The following is a 16,004-nucleotide window of genomic DNA, read 5'->3' as shown; positions in this document are numbered from 1 at the left end:
CTTGACCTCGTGATCCACCCGCCTCGGCCTCCCAAAGTGCTGGGATTACAGGCTTGAGCCACCGCGCCCGGCCCTTGTTTTTTAATTATACTTTAAGTTCTGGGGTACACGTGCAGATCTTGCAGGATTGTTACATAGCTATATACATGCCATGGTGGTTTGCTGCCTCCATCCCCCCTTCACCTACATTAGGTATTTCTCCTAATGGTATCCCTCACGAACCTTCCCACCACCTGCTATCGCTCCCCTAGCCTCCCACCCCACAACAGACTCTAGTGTGTGATGTTCCCCTCCCTGTGTCCATGTGTTCTCATTGTTCAACATCCACTTACGAGTGAGAACATGTGGTGTCTGGTTGAAAACCCAAACTTCTTAAATAGCATCATATCTTTTCTCTGGTTCTCCATCTCTCTAAAGAGTATTATATATCTTTCTGTGGTCTCGATATATAATAAATAATTACATGATATGGTCTTCATGTCTTGCCAACTTTTACATTATGACAAATATAAATAAATTGGACACAACTGCTTTTTATGCTTAGTAAGCACATGTAATATATGCAAGTTGCTATAGAATATGCTGGCCAAACTCTGCCTAACAACTAAAATTTTATTGCAATAATTCTAGTGTAAAAAGTTACGAAACATTATTTTATATCTAGAAATTAAGTCAAATTTCTGTTAAGATCTTCTGTTACGTCTACTTAATAGATTTAAATCTTGGCCAATGAACACTTTTATTGTATTTAGCCAAACTACCAGACACTACATTAAACAAACAAACAAACAAAACCCATATACTCTTTGAATAGTTTTTTGAAATTTCCAAGCTTATGGTCTTTACAATTCCAAATCTTGTAACCTGAAGAAGATAAGCTTTTATTAAATATGTAACTCACAGAAAACAAAATGACCTTATGACATTTTATTATAAATTAAGCCATACCAGTTAAAAGAGGACATTTGAGAAGGTCTCTCTTCCAGTCATTAAAACCTTACTATTAAAGACCTCCTGGCAAGTTCTACTGTTCCTAACCAATTTTAATTAGCTGTATTTTTAAGCTCTAGTAGCATGCATTAGCAGCAGCTTCCACTCTGTTCAATAAGAAGAAAAAGGCTTTCTTAATTACAATGTTGATATGGGGCTGGCAACAGACAGAAACCTGTTTTTTTAAGAAATGTCTACATACTTTCCCATGGAAAGAAAGGCCAGGATGACAAAAGGTCTTAGCAGTATTCTACTCCAAAATGTCTTAGAAAGATTCAGGATGTTATCATTCCAGAAATTTGTTGTATGTTTTATATAACAAATGCTTAAATATTTCATTTGTTTTAAAAATATAAAGGAGCAGTGCTACACACCAAAAATTAGAATTATTAACTCTAGGTCTGTATGTATTTTTCAGAACCAAGAAAATAACAAAAATGTGTTTAAGTAAATTCCTTCTTTGCCATTGTGATTATTCACAAAATTCTGATATATGAAGCAACACAAGGAAATGAGTCCTTTTAGATAAAATAGCTTTAACATTGAGAATACAGGCTGGAAGGATTTCAAAAAGAAAGAGCTACTGATTAGTTAAAAACCTTTTAAGTCTCACTTCTGTTCAAAGCATTATGTTTGACTAGATCCTCTGAGAGACCCTTGTGCTGTAAAACTAAGTCTATGGCCAGAACATACTTGTCAAATTGCTGACATGCAAGAAGCAGAGAGGTTTCCAAGGACAACCTTCCAATCGCCTCCATTACTGCACAGCAAGTTAGGGCCTCTGCTGGGAATTCAATGGTGGGAAGAAGGACAGAAGCAGGGCTGTCCGTTAGGACATGGAGTACTGGGCTAGGAACAAGGTAGGTGAGCTGAGCCTAGAACAACTGTGTTAAGTCCACACCCTCAATTAAGGCTGAAATAGCCTAGGTCAGTGGCAAAATAGTAAGAAACAAATTATCTCTGCAGGAGAGCACCCCGTCATTAGAACCACAGAACTCCCAAAGATAAAATTAAGCAATAAGTTTAGTCAGAGATCCCCAAGGATATAAGAAGGCAAGCCATTACAAGTGAGAATCCTCTCAGGACTAGAGCTAGTAGCATAGGCAGATACAGAACAGAGAGAAGCTATGTAAGAAATGCTCAAAGTATAGAATCACAAAGATGAGTAAGCAACAAGAGACCACCAGGAATATCATGGCAGATTTGAAATGTTGATTAAATACTTTTCAGAAACTTCTAAAAATAAATATATAATTGTTTAAATAGAAAACACAATGGATAGATTAAACAACAGTTTGGGCATAGAAGCAGCAAAAAGCTGAACCAACACAAGAAAAGGCACATTCCTTCCAAAGGAATGACAGACTGACAGTAGACTTCTTAATAGCAATAATGGAGGTCAAAAGCAAAGGGATACCATCTTCAAATAGATTAGAGAAAATAACTATCTACATAGGTGGCACAAGCAATCCCATGTATTCACTTGATCTTCTTCCTGGCCACACAGGAAGGCTACATTTCTTACTTCCTTGCATATGGCTAGACCATGTAACTAATCCTACCCAATGGAACATGAGCAAAAATGATGTTACTTCTTTCAAGTCAGGTCTCCAAAATGTCCCATGTGATACTGCCTGCCTTCTCTCTTCTCTCATTGGCCAGTTAGATGCAAAAGATCTAACAGAGGACTCCCAAGTCCTTCGGGATAATGAGAACACTAGAAGAATGGCTGGAGTCACTGAGTCACAAGACCAGGAATGTTTAAATGAAATGAGAACTAAACTTTCATCATGTGAAGCCACTGAAACATTAAGGTTGTTTGTTATAGCAATTAGCCTACCCAAATGAATACAATCTAGAATTATCAAGCTACCTTTCAAGAAGAAGTAAAAGAAAATATCATCAGATAAATAACAACAAAAAGAACTGATCACACTTTCACTAAAGAAATGTTTAGAATACATGTTTTAAGAAGAAAATAATGATCCAATAAGGACAGTTTCAGATGTAAGAAAGAATGATGTGTAAAGAAAATATGAGGCATAATTGTAAATTTAAACTAGGTACAGCAGTATGAAATATATATTTATATAAAAACAAACATAAATATATGTAATATATATTATATTTATACATTTTATAATATATAATTTATATATGGTATACAATATACTTAATGTATAATTTTTTTTTTTGAGACAGAGTCTTGCTCTGTTGCCAGGCTGGAGTATGGTGGCCCAATCTCGGCTCACTGCAACCTCTGCCTCCAAGGTTCAAGTGATTCTTCTGCCTCAGCTTCCCAAGTAGCTGGGACTATAGGTGTCCACCACCATACCCAACTAATTTTTGTATTTTTAGTAGAGACGGGGTTTCACCATGTTGACAAGGATGGTCCGGTCTCGATCTCCTGACCTTGTGATCTGCCTGCCTCAGTCTCCCAAAGTGCTGGGGTTACAGGCATGAGCCACCGTGCCCGGTCTTAATTTATAAATTTTGTGGTGTATAAAATGTAATAATAATAATAAGTACTAGTAGCATAACTGTGAATGATGGAGAAAAGAGATAGCACTAAAATACTGATAACAATAGCACATAAATAAAGAGAAGGGTAACTGAAGCTAGGTATATTAAGAGTTTTGAATTATTTGAAAAGGGGTTAAAATAGTGTTTAGAATCTGTAAAGACAAATATCATGATAAAATTTTAAGTGTAATCATTTTAAAAATAGAAAGAGCATATAGCAAGAATAATGACACAAGCAACCAAAAACAGGTAAGGAAATATCACAGAAAAAGCTGTTGCAATAGAAATTTTTAAAGAAGGTAGCAGAAATGAATTCAACTATGTCAGTAATCTCTATCAATAGACTTACTGAGTTTGTCTGTTAGAAGAGAGAGATTGCCAGATTGGAAATAAGCTGTGTGTAAAAGACATGTCAAATACATAAAGACATGAACTGAGAAAAGAAAGAAAAAAAAATTCAAATACTTATAAAATAAAGCTCTATGATATTAAATATTATTTTTAAAATGTTAATGTTAAAAAAGGACTTTAAGAAACAAACTAGGGTAGAGAGGATCATATCATGATGTCAAAAAGTTCAGTTCTCTGGGAAGATTTAATAATTCTAAACATTACTTATTTCAAAATAAATAAAGCAAAAATATTTAGAAAGGGAGGGAAAAGTGGACAAATCCCCATCAGAGGGGGTGATTTTATGTTTTTCTTAATTATGAATAGAAAAAGCAGACAAGAAATTAATAAAAGATAAAACTGAACAAAACAATTAACAGCCTCAAAACACTGATGTTGAAAGAAAGGGCACAGAATTTGGAAAGCAAAATATTTCAGCTTAAATAGAAATTCTGTCAGTTACTAGCCATGTGAACTTAAACATTTTACTTATCTTTACTAGAATTATTTCCTTTACCTGCAAATAAAAATAACCAATATCTGATACTATGCTAGACAAAAAGCAGTTGTTCAATAAACATTCAAAAGTGAATAAAAAATATGTAAAACATAAAAACTACAACCTATATAAGAAAGTTAATGCTACATCTTCCTGCATTAAAAGCTATTAATAGCAGGAGAGGATTGATTGTAACAGGGCACAGAAGAAATTTTTGAGGTGATAAAAATGTCCCATATTATGATTGTGATAGTGGTTTGTAATATATTTGTCAACACTCATCAAATTGTACACTTAAAATTGTTGAATTTTATTATGTACAATTAATACTTCAATAAAACATATAACATATAAAAAAAGCTACAGAGAACTTATTTCTAAGTTAAAAGATATTGTAACAATACCTTCCTCTTTTTTTTCTACTGAAATAACTGAATAATTTTTCATTTTAAAAACATGTATGAAATAGTCAAATCTGTAACAGAGTATTAGATATACAATTTTAAAGAACAACAGTTAATTCATTTTTGCTTTTCCTTAAATCAAATATACTCACCATTCACTGGGAATACGATAAAAGGTCCTTACTTTTTCCTTTGCACTTTTGAGGACACTCACCTCTTCCTTGGAGGTTTCTGAGTTGAGCTGTAGTGTGAGATACATAATGATATGAGGAGTGTTTAGGCTACTCTGCTGGATACCTTCAACCTCTTCTCCCCAAAGAAGCTTGATTAAATCACTTGTGTTCGACTGTGTCTTTTTCTGTCTTGGTTGGGATGTCTCCTTTTTCACAGCATATGCATTTTCAAATGTCAGTTTTACCTTTAAAAATTAAAACAATGTGTTGATTTTTCAACAAGGGAAAATCAGCTGCAGTTTTCATAAAGAAGGATCTATGTGTGCACATACACCCAGGTATGTACAGTTTGTATAAATCATCCTAGAGTGAGGGCTCCTGATGGCGGGTGCTGTGTATTCTATTTATATTTGTATCTCCAGCTCCTAGCAGAATGTCTGATATATATTACCACAAATATTTACTGAATAGGAATGTATAATGTTCTGTATAAAAATTTATTTAATTAAAAATAATAACTGCAGTTTGAATTATTGACTATAAACATAAGAAAGGCCATCAAAAACCAGAAATTAGTATTATCTGATAGTGCAAAAATAATAACACGACAATATAAATGCTGACAGCGCCGGATCATCTGGGAAGATAGAAGGAAGAGATTCAGCATTAAGAGTGACTTCATACAACCAAAGTTAACTATCCTTCCAAATAAGGTGGTATTTCAAATATCCTTATCTCAGGTACTCTTTCTCGTTCTTTAAACAAAGGCCAAGGAGAGTAAACACTGTCAACATGCTGGATCTTAGACCAACATGGCTCTAAGAAGATTATCTATCAATTTTATCAAGACAGTTTTAATTTTATGGCCTGATGTCAAGATTGGTAAGAGTCCAGAATGTGGCCATTTTCCACAGGTATGGAAAGGTAGCCTCTACTTCTCAAATTACCTAACGGTTCTGGTACTGATCTGTGGCCTGGGGTTGGGGACTCCTGGTATAAGAAGATGCCCTTATTTTTAGGAGATACATGCCCAAGTACTTAGGGATGAGATATTAAAATTACCTATCCTTGAAAAAGGAAATATTTGTCTGGATGCCAGTTGGTCAAAGATAACTCGTTCATTTCAAAGAAGCACCAAAATTGGAGAGCCACACATAGAAGAATGAAACTCTATCTCTCACTGTATACAAAATTAACTTAAGATGGATTAAAGGCTTAAATATAAGACCCGAAATGATAACAATTCCAAAAGAAAATCTACTCTCTGGACACTGGCCTAGGCAAAGAATTTATGACTAAGACTCTGAAAGCAAATGTAACAAAAATGAAAATAAATAAATGAGACCCAATTAAACTAAAAAAGCTTCTGCACAGCAAAAGAAATAATCAACAGAGTAAACAACCTACAAAATGGGAGAAAATAGTTGCAAACTATGCATCTGACAAAAAACTAATATTCGGAATGTATAAAGAACTCAAACAAATCAGCAAGAAAAAAGTAATCCCACTAAAAAGTGGGCAAATGACTTGAATAGACATTTCTCAAAAGAAGATATGCAAATGAAATAAGAAAAAAAAATGCTCAACATGACTAATCATCAGGAAAATGCAAGTTAAAACAAAATGAGGTACTACCTTACCTCAGCCAGAATGGATATTATTAAAATGTCAAAAAACAATAGATGGAGCAGACATGGTGAAAAAGGAATGCTTATGCTCTGCTGGTGGGAATGCAAATTAGTACCACCTCTATGGAAAACAGTATGAAGACTTTTAAAAGAACTAAAAGCAGATCTATTACTAGATATAGCAATCCCACTACTGGGTATCTACCCCAAATTCCTTTATCTAACAATGAGGATTTAGGAGTATCCAAAATAAAATATATGGGAGCCTTTGGCGGTGTGCTCTGGAAATGTGAGAACTCCTTGGGGACTTCCTGAGTATAGACTTTGTAACAGACAGACAGGAGCTCTGAAGATTGTTCCCTGGCATTGGACTTTAGGAAGAACTCTGAGTGGAGATGTGTGAGCGGTACGAAAGGGGAGAAATCAGATCAGAGGGAGCATGAGATGAGTCACATCCTAGGGAAGCAGGTGTCACAGGGATAAAGCTGGGTGTCTATGAGAGTTTCGCATAAGCAGTGGTGACAAGAAGGTGGTTCCTTAGAAAAAAGAAATGCATCTCAGAACAGGGAAGGCATTTTTCCCAGCTGAGATTCCTACGGGTGGAAAGGTCAAAAGATAGGGTGCAACCTACCAAAAATAAAAAAGAGAATTTTTAAGTCTACTAAAAATAGACTTAAAAATTCACTTATTTTACTTTAGGCAGCAGCAACAACCTAAAATTTAAGATTGCTTTGCTAAGCTTGGTGAAAAACAACATACTTGAAAACTAGTCTTATGCTTGGCAAACAACGTCATTTCTTTTCTGTGGTGCAAGGACCTTTTTGTCTCACCACGACAAAAGCTCAAACAAAAACACACACCGCAGAACCATCCATTAAAATTCCTTAAGGAACTATTTCAGCCACCATTCTTCTGATTTAAGTAAAGTTGACTACATAATACAAAGAAAATTATATTTTAAAAAGATGTTTTTAAAAGCTGATCTATTAAGTAGCTATAAATGTAAGGAAATCTGGTTGCCTTGATAAAATGGTAAAGGGTGAGACAGATAACCAAATTAAGAGTTAAGTGCTATTTTAAAAAATGGGTTGATATACATAAATATTAGGAATATTATGTGTTTTTTTAGGGAAAAACTTTTATTAAATGATACCTAACATCAGTTAGTTTATATGAAGCTTCATATGAAGGGTTTTCTCTTATTACTCAGTCAGACTTTAACCTGGGACAAAGTTCAGGATCCTTCATGTCCTGTGTCCCTCTTCTTTGTGCAGTTTACCCAGCCTTTCCTTAGACCCAAGGCCGTGCTCTCTATGACTCGTCACTTCCAAAGTCTTGTCACTTTGTCTTTTCTTTCTACTTCAGTTTTTGGCCCATCCTATTTAAAAAGCAACACCTCTTCCAAACAAAGAAATCATCTACCAAACAAAGAAATCCTCTGACTCCCCTTTAGCTACCATTCTCTTCACAGATGGGACCTGGGGAGGCTGTCAGAATCTGAAGCAGCTCCAGAAGCCGACGAGTCTCTCACCTCCGCCTCAGCCTGCACTGTCTCTCCCATCATTTACACTGCTCTCTGCACGTCTCATCCTTTCCCCGTTGGCTAACGGCTAGCAGATGCTTTCAACGCTCCTTGGTCAAAATTCTGAGGGAATCGAGTCTGACTCGCTTAGCAGATTCTCTCTCCTCCATCCTCTTCTCCTCTTGGGTCACCTCACTGAGTGACCCAAGACAAAACTTGGAAGACTTCTTGGAATTCTGTCTCTTTCCTGTAAAAAGTACTGTTCTCTTTCCTTCCTCTATATCCTTTTTTTTTGAGACGGAGTCTCACTCTGTCTCCTAAGCTGGAGTGCAGTGGTGCATTCTCGGCTCACTGCAACCTCCACTTCCCGGGTTTAAGCGATTCTCTGCCTCAGCCTCCTGAGTACCTGGGAATTACAGGCGCCCACCACCATGCCCAGCTAATTTTTGTATTTTTAGTACAGACAGGATTTCACCATCTTGGCCAGGCTGGTCTTGAACTCCTGACCTTGTGATCCACCCGCCTCAGCTTCCCAAAGTGCTGGGATTACAGGTGTGAGCCTCCCTGCCCAGCCCGGCCCCGCCCCCTCCTTCCTCTGTATCTTAATCTAATCTCTGCCTCCTCCATCCCTGTCAAACACCTTTGCTCTGGCCTTTATCACCTCTCTTCTGGACTACTGCAAACCTGGTCACCTTGTTTCCTGACCTCCAGTCGTGCATATGTCTCCCTCATCCAGAGTGATACAGTCCTAAAATGGAAATCTGGTCATATAAGTCCTCCACTTTAAAATGTTGATATAAATGCTTACTTCTGGGTTCTGAGAATAGAGATTTACAAATATTTTTAAAATTTTACTAGTTTGTTTTCTAATTTTTCTACAGTATATGTATTATTTTTGTGTAACAAGGAAATAATAAAAGTTAAAACATTCCACTCAAGAATCATCTCCTTTAGGAAGCCTTTGTCCCCTCCTTTAGGCCTAACAACTACCTGAGACAGGAGTCCAAGACTACTAATCTTCAGGCTGTTCTCCTAGAGAAAGAGTTACGTTCCTCCAAAGTTCTAGGAAAGCCAGCTATGGCCTAGTGCTAAATGAAATCAGTCTTGGTTATCTGCAAAATTTGGACCCAAGCTCCCAGATAAAGCCAGGGGAGGGGATAATGTACTACATGCATGAATCTATGTACCTGTTGAATAAATGAGAGCACAGAGCTGTAGCAACAGATCAGGTCGCAAAAGTCAGCAATTACATGGGTATCTGCACATTTTGTTTTAGAAATTTTAAGCCTACAGAAAAGTTGTAAGAAAGAGTACAATGATTGCCCATAATCCCACACCTAATGGCACTATTAACATTTTGTCACATTTGCTTCATTTTGTCTCTTCTCTCTGGTCTTCTTTTCCTTTCCTTCCAGACTCCTCCCTTCTCTATATGTATTTTTTAAGTTTTTTGGCTGAACTGTTTGAAAACTACTTGCAGATATTTTACTACTTCATCCCTAAGTACTTCAGCATGGATCTCCTAAGAACAGGGGCATCGTCTTACACCAGGGGTCCCCAATCCCCAGGCCACAGGCAGGTACAGGAACCATTAGGAACCAGGTGGCATAGCAGGAGGGGAGTGGCCAGTAAGTGAAGCTTCATCCATATTTACAGCCACTCCCCATCACTCACATTACCGCCTGAGCTCTACCTCTGGTCAGATCAGTGGTGACATTAGATTCTCCCAGGAGCACAAAACCTATTGTGAACTGTGCACACAGCGGATCCAGGTTGTGTAATCATGACAATCTAATGCATGGTAATCTGTCACTGTCTCCTGTCACCCCCAGATGAGACCATCTAGTTGCAGGAAAACAAGCTCAGGGCTCCCACTGATTCTATATTACGGTGAGTTGTACAATGATTTCATAATAATAGAAATAAAGTGCACAATAAATGTACTATGCTTGAATCATCCTGAAACCATCTGCACTCATGGTCTAGGGAAAAACTGTCTTCCATGAAACTGGTTTCTGGTGCCAAAAAGGTTGGGGACTGCTGCCTTACATAAAACATGTAATTATCACACTTAGGAATTTTAATATCAAATATAATACTCTTGCCTGATAGAGTCCAAGTCCAGATTTCCCCAGTTGTCCTAATATAGACATTTCCCACTGCAATCCAGCATCAATCAAGGATTATTCTCCACATTTAGTTGAATGTCATTTGGTCTAGCTTAGTCTAGAACAGTTCTCCAGCCCTTTTTTGTCTTTCATTATATTAACATTTTTGATGAATTTAAGACACCTGTTTTAGAAAATGTTAAAACTTGGCTTGAAAAGGAATGATTTGGCTTTTTGTATTCATTTGTATAAAGGCTTCACCTCTAGATTTCATTCCGGTATCCTGAATGTATTTATTACAGAAATGGCTTAAAAAGCAAACACAGAATTGTAAAGTTGAGATTGGGTTCAGCGATCACCCTCTCAAATCCCTTCTGATTATAGACGAAGAAACTGAAACCCAGAAGAATTTGGAAACTTGCTCAGAGTGAGGTTTAAAATGGAGATCTGACCTCCTTCTGCTCAGTAACCTTTCTGCCACATTACACTATCTCCTAGGCCATGTTCTATTGGATGACAAGAGGCTTTCAGATCCATTTTACAATTTGAATATGTATTTAAAATGTTACTGTTAGATAGTTCCAAATTTAAATGTGAAAGTCTCCTATGGCATTCTCTACAGATCAGCTTTCTTCTCTAATTGCTTGAATAATTGTTTCAAATGCCGCAGATATAAACCAGGTCAAACAACTTTTTCTGGGACAGACCCATCTCATTCGTTCTGGCCCAGCAAGAACAAAGGGATGCAGACACCAAGCTCCACAAAGCTGTGTGTGAAATGCAAAGATCATGCTCTAGAGTCAATACAGGTTCCAGTTCATTGAGTAAATTAGTTCTGTAACACTGGGCAAATCATTAAACCTCTCTTAGATTCTTTTCCTTCATGTATAAAATAGTACTAATTATTGGAATCTTACAGGTTGTTATGAGGAATAGATGAAATTCTTAAAGGAACAACAGAAGCAAAGCACCCAACAGAGTGTCTGCTACACGCAGCACTAGAGTTCCCTTCCCAGTCCTATTCCTGCCTCCCTGAACTCCTAGTGTACACAGCCTCAGGGAAATGGCTGGTAGTGAAAAGCTTATAGTTTACACCCCCTTTCAACATGAACAAAGTAAGAAAAATGTGTTTACTAATTAAATATGGTTTCTAGTTAAAGGAATTTTAACCATCTTTTATACAGTTATTAAAAATATATTGCCTTAAATGCAGTTCTTGCTTTTGAGAAAAACATAGCTATAATACCAATTCTGCTAGTAAAACAAACATACACACAAATGCAAGCATGTTTACACTTATACTAGAGATGGGGGTGAAGCGGGGAGGGGACGGAATAAGAATGCATGATATATGCAAAAATGTTAATAGTCTCTTCAGGTATGAAAGTCTAAGAGATTTTGTCCCTTACTTTTTTCTCTTTTCTAAAATTTCTTTGTATTCTTTTTAAGAGACAGAGTCTCACTCTGTCACCCATGCTGCTGTGCAGTGGCAATCGTGACTCATGGCAGACTCAACCTCCTGGGCTTAAGCAATCCTCCTGCCTTGGCCTTCCTAAATACTAGGGATACAGAGGTGAACCACCATGCCTGGCCTATTTTTCAAAATTGCTACAATGAACAAGTATTTTCTTTTGTGATAACAAAAAGAGTTACACCTATTTTTCCAAAATAACACAAAGATTTTAATAGTATACATTTATAAAGAGATTATATTCTAAAGTTATAGACAGTCAAAATCCCTGTGAAATTACATTAGGAAGACATTGCTGTGTTGAAGTACAACATAGTTTCTCGGTATGATAAATCTAATTCATATAGTCAGGTTTTTCCATCTTTCAGACAAACTATTTCTTCAGGCACCAGATGTAAGAACTGGAACTTAAGAATCACATTGTATTATAAAATATATCTTTAAATTCAGAGCTGTACTTAATGCAGCAAGATGCTCATGGTGTACACGCAAACCGGGCAAATAGCAGATACCTGACTCCTCTTGTGTGTTTAACAAGGACAGGTTAATTATGGACAGAACTGGTCTAAAATATTTAAATCCTTATTTCCTTCCCCGCTTTTTTCTTCTGCTAAGCATGCACAGCTGAATTTGCAAAAGCTAATTAAATGTAAGCATAATGTGATTCCACTGTACACATAACTTTTCATTTTTTTGATGACAGAATAGACATGATTGAACTCTGGCAATACTGGAAGCACACCTGTAACCAACATAGGCAAGAAAAAGGGATCCCTCACTTTGCGATAATACATAGCCACTCGACTTGGAGGAAGCCGAGTCGTTAAAATACTGCAATTCTTCACTATTGATCAATAAGTAGCTGCTTTCTGAGCACCCTGTGGTACCCCAGTACCCTCCCTTAGATCTCTCCACATCTAGTGACTAAAGTGGATAACAGCACAACCTACAGCACCATGGCTGGCTGATGTCCACCTGATTGTTACTATTTCAAACACCACCCCATCTCCACCTCCATCTCCATCTCCATCTTCCTATCCATTCCTAGGCATTGCTGGTCTCAGCTGCCATAGTTATCCCAGCACTTTCATTTTACATTTCCAAGGACAGCTAAATTTACAGAACATCTGTGTATGTGTGTGTGTGTGTGTGTGCGCGTGGGCATGCCTGCATGCTCACACATACACGTGCATACAAAGTATGTTTAAAAGAAAGAAATGGGCATTAGGGAAATCTTGCTTCCTAGAAAATGAAGAATTTCATCATGTGCCTTATTATTTCAGAATCTCAAATCAGATGCAGCTAAGATTCTGATTTATCAGGGATTCTGACCAATCCAAAAATGACTTCATCCTCTCACTGCCTGATGGGTCCTCTAACCCAACAGTGTCCAGCCTTTTTGGCACCAGGGCCTGGTTTCATGCAAGACAATTCTTCCACAGACCAGGATGTGGGGGATGGTTTTGGGATGATTCAAGCATACTACATTTATTGTGCACTTTGGTTCTATTATTATTATAATACATTGTATTATATAATGAAATAATTATACAACTCACTGTAAGGTAGAATCAGTGGGAAGCCCGGGTTTGTTTTCCTGTAACTAGATGGCCCCATCTGGAGGTGATGGGAGACAGTGACAAATCGTCAGGCATTAGATTCTCGTAAGGAGCATGCAACCTAGATCCCTTCTTTGCATGCACAGGTCACAATAGGGTTCATGCTTTTAGGAGAATCTAATGCCACCACTAATCTGACAGGAGGTGGGGCTCAGACACTAATGTGAACGATGGGGTGCGGCTGTAAATATAGATGAAGCGTTGCTTGTTGCCCACTGCTCACCTCCTGTTGTGGAGCCCAGTTCCTAACAGGCCACAAACCACTACCAGTCCATGGCCCAGGGTTTGGGGACTCCTGCTCTAACTCATATAAAGCATATCATCTTCCCTATCCTCCCAAAAGGAGAACGCTAATTCCTGATGCTATCTGGAACAGAAGATTCATAAGAAAACGATACAGCATTTGCAAAATATACCTAATAACTGAAAAATGTCACCTATGATACACAGTGTCAGTGTTCAGGTATCAAAAATGGCTTTTTATGAAATAAATTTATCTTTATATAAAAGGATTGAAAAATAATTCATTAAGTAGCCAAACAAAAGTCCAGAAGAAAAGCTTAATTAAATTTTAAAAAATATCAAGAAACATATAGTTTTTAAAATAAAATCTCACTGGAAAAAAAAAACTTTATAGCAATAGTGATCTTAATAAGTCAGAGAACAGAAAACTCCATGACTATTTAAAATGACTCTTCTAGGAACTAGAATGTCACAAGCATATATGGTAGTTATAATGGCAAGTTTGTAATTATATATGTTTTCATTACTGTGGCTGCTTCATTAGTGTTACTGCTTTATGTAGGATAAGTTTTATTTGTAGATATTTTTCTCTTTTTAGAATAATCTCCAAAAGCTAATAATATTAGCAAGAGCTAAATTTTCTTAAATAGCCAAGTATCAATGTAACTCATCCATTATACATGATACTTTTCAGTAGCTTAAAAAAGAAAATAGTACAGGATGTATTTATTTTATGTAACATTGTAAAATATAGAAAAAAAATGTCCATACCTGCATAGGTCCAGGAATGCAAGACAGGACTCTCTCTATGTTTTCAGAAGTAACATCAACATCATTCACAGCAACAAGGACATCACCTGAATCCAGAATAACAATAAAAAGATAGTTGTATGAATATCCAAAAACCACAGAGGTCTAGAATTGGAACATTAAACAGCTACTCTGACCTCCTCAAAGTACAATGAGAAATACGGTACAGACAAGCAGTAACTTGTCCAAGTTTATACAGCTCAGTGGTGGCAGGCCTAATCTAACTTTACTCTTCTTAATCTATAATACTGCAACATTGCACCATAACTAAATATAACTTATGAATATTTTAAAAGATGAATATTTTCATTCTTGATGCAATTGGGAGAATTATGTAAACCCAAAGGACAAAAGGAAAATTTGTAGCATGAACCAAATACTGTGCTTGACAAAATTGAATCTAACCACTTAGACCCACAGTAAACAATACAAAACAGAAAACAAAACAAAACAAAAAAAAAACCAGCTGAAATTCAAATGAAATCCATGTGGCACATCGTAACTCAATATGCTATGGTATTCACTTCTGTTCCTGCTCTATGTCTACACACAGTTCTTTGCTTCAAAGGCCCCAACCATATCAAAATACACTGCATGTTTGGTAAAAATCTCCTTTCCATGCACTTAAAAAAATGTGTTATGTTTGCCAAATCTGATAATAAAATAAAGATCAGTGTTAAGATGGAAATTTACTTTCAGAACATAAAGATACTATCAAAATACCAGTGAGCTATATTAATAGAAATATAGACATACCAAAGTTATTTTTCTCATCATTTCTAAATATGTTATTAGGAAATTGATGAAATAATTCATATTCATCCATTCATTTAACAAATATTTACTGAGCACTTACTGTGTACCAGGCACTGTTCTAAGCACTAGAGACAAAGAATTAAACAAGGACAAAATCTCTACCCTCAGGGAGCTTAATATTCTTTGTGGAAGATGGATAATAAACATATATACAAGTTGAGCATCCCAAATCCAAAGATGCAAAATCCAAAATGCTCCAAAATCCAAAACTTTTTGAGCACCAACCTGACCCTCAAAGGACGTGAAATGCTTATTGGAGCATTTTGGATTTGGGATTGTCAGATTTGGGATGCTCAAGAGGTATGTAGAACGCAATATTCCAAAAAAAAAAAAAAAAAAAAAAAATCTGAAACACTTCTGGTCCCAAGTATTTTGAATAAGAAGTACTCAACCTGCATATATAGAATCATGTTGGTAGACAATTCTTCATGGGTCTAATGTTTCTGTACATCTTATAAGCTGAGGCACTGAAAGACTTTGTTCTAGACTGTCTTTTCAAAGATGTTCGTATAATGAACAGCCTTGGACAACACAGACAGTGTTTCCATCCTGAGTGAAGGTCAAGCTTGTTTACTGAATGGTATAATAAGGTCAATGCTGTGCTTAGTATCTTATTATTAATAACTTTTCTTTATAAAAGATTGGTGTTCCCTAAGTTCAGAGTTCCTTTCCTTTAAGGCAAACCATTATTGGGCATCACTTGGCCATCCTCAGGGTTGGCAAACAGATGAAAGGTTTGACACTTTAGGTACTGCTATTCCTCCATTTTTCCTTCCTCTCCTGGATACTCTATTATATGGGAAAGGGG

General features: G+C 36.6%; 1 protein-coding gene across 4 annotated transcripts in view; it reads right to left on the bottom strand.

Annotated features, from left to right (window-relative positions):
• INTU (inturned planar cell polarity protein) overlaps positions 1-16,004 on the bottom strand; it is a 94,890-nt gene that overhangs the window by 48,721 nt on the left and 30,165 nt on the right. For 3 of the 4 annotated variants that reach the window (XM_037743552.1, XM_017542748.2, XM_037743551.1), the window contains exons 3-4: positions 14,342-14,427; positions 5,021-5,224 (exon numbers count right to left, since the gene is read on the bottom strand). In XM_037743552.1, the coding sequence (XP_037599480.1) occupies positions 5,021-5,224; positions 14,342-14,427 (290 nt within the window). The remainder of the gene's footprint in view (positions 1-5,020; positions 5,225-14,341; positions 14,428-16,004) is intronic. The other variant, XM_037743553.1, reaches the window with a different exon arrangement.

The sequence above is a fragment of the Cebus imitator genome, unplaced genomic scaffold (assembly GCF_001604975.1).
Source record: "Cebus imitator isolate Cc_AM_T3 unplaced genomic scaffold, Cebus_imitator-1.0 Scaffold146, whole genome shotgun sequence".
NCBI classification, from domain to species: Eukaryota; Metazoa; Chordata; class Mammalia; order Primates; family Cebidae; genus Cebus; species Cebus imitator.
The sequence above is the reverse complement of the archived record's forward strand: the minus strand, read 5'-3'. Positions and strand labels throughout refer to the sequence as shown.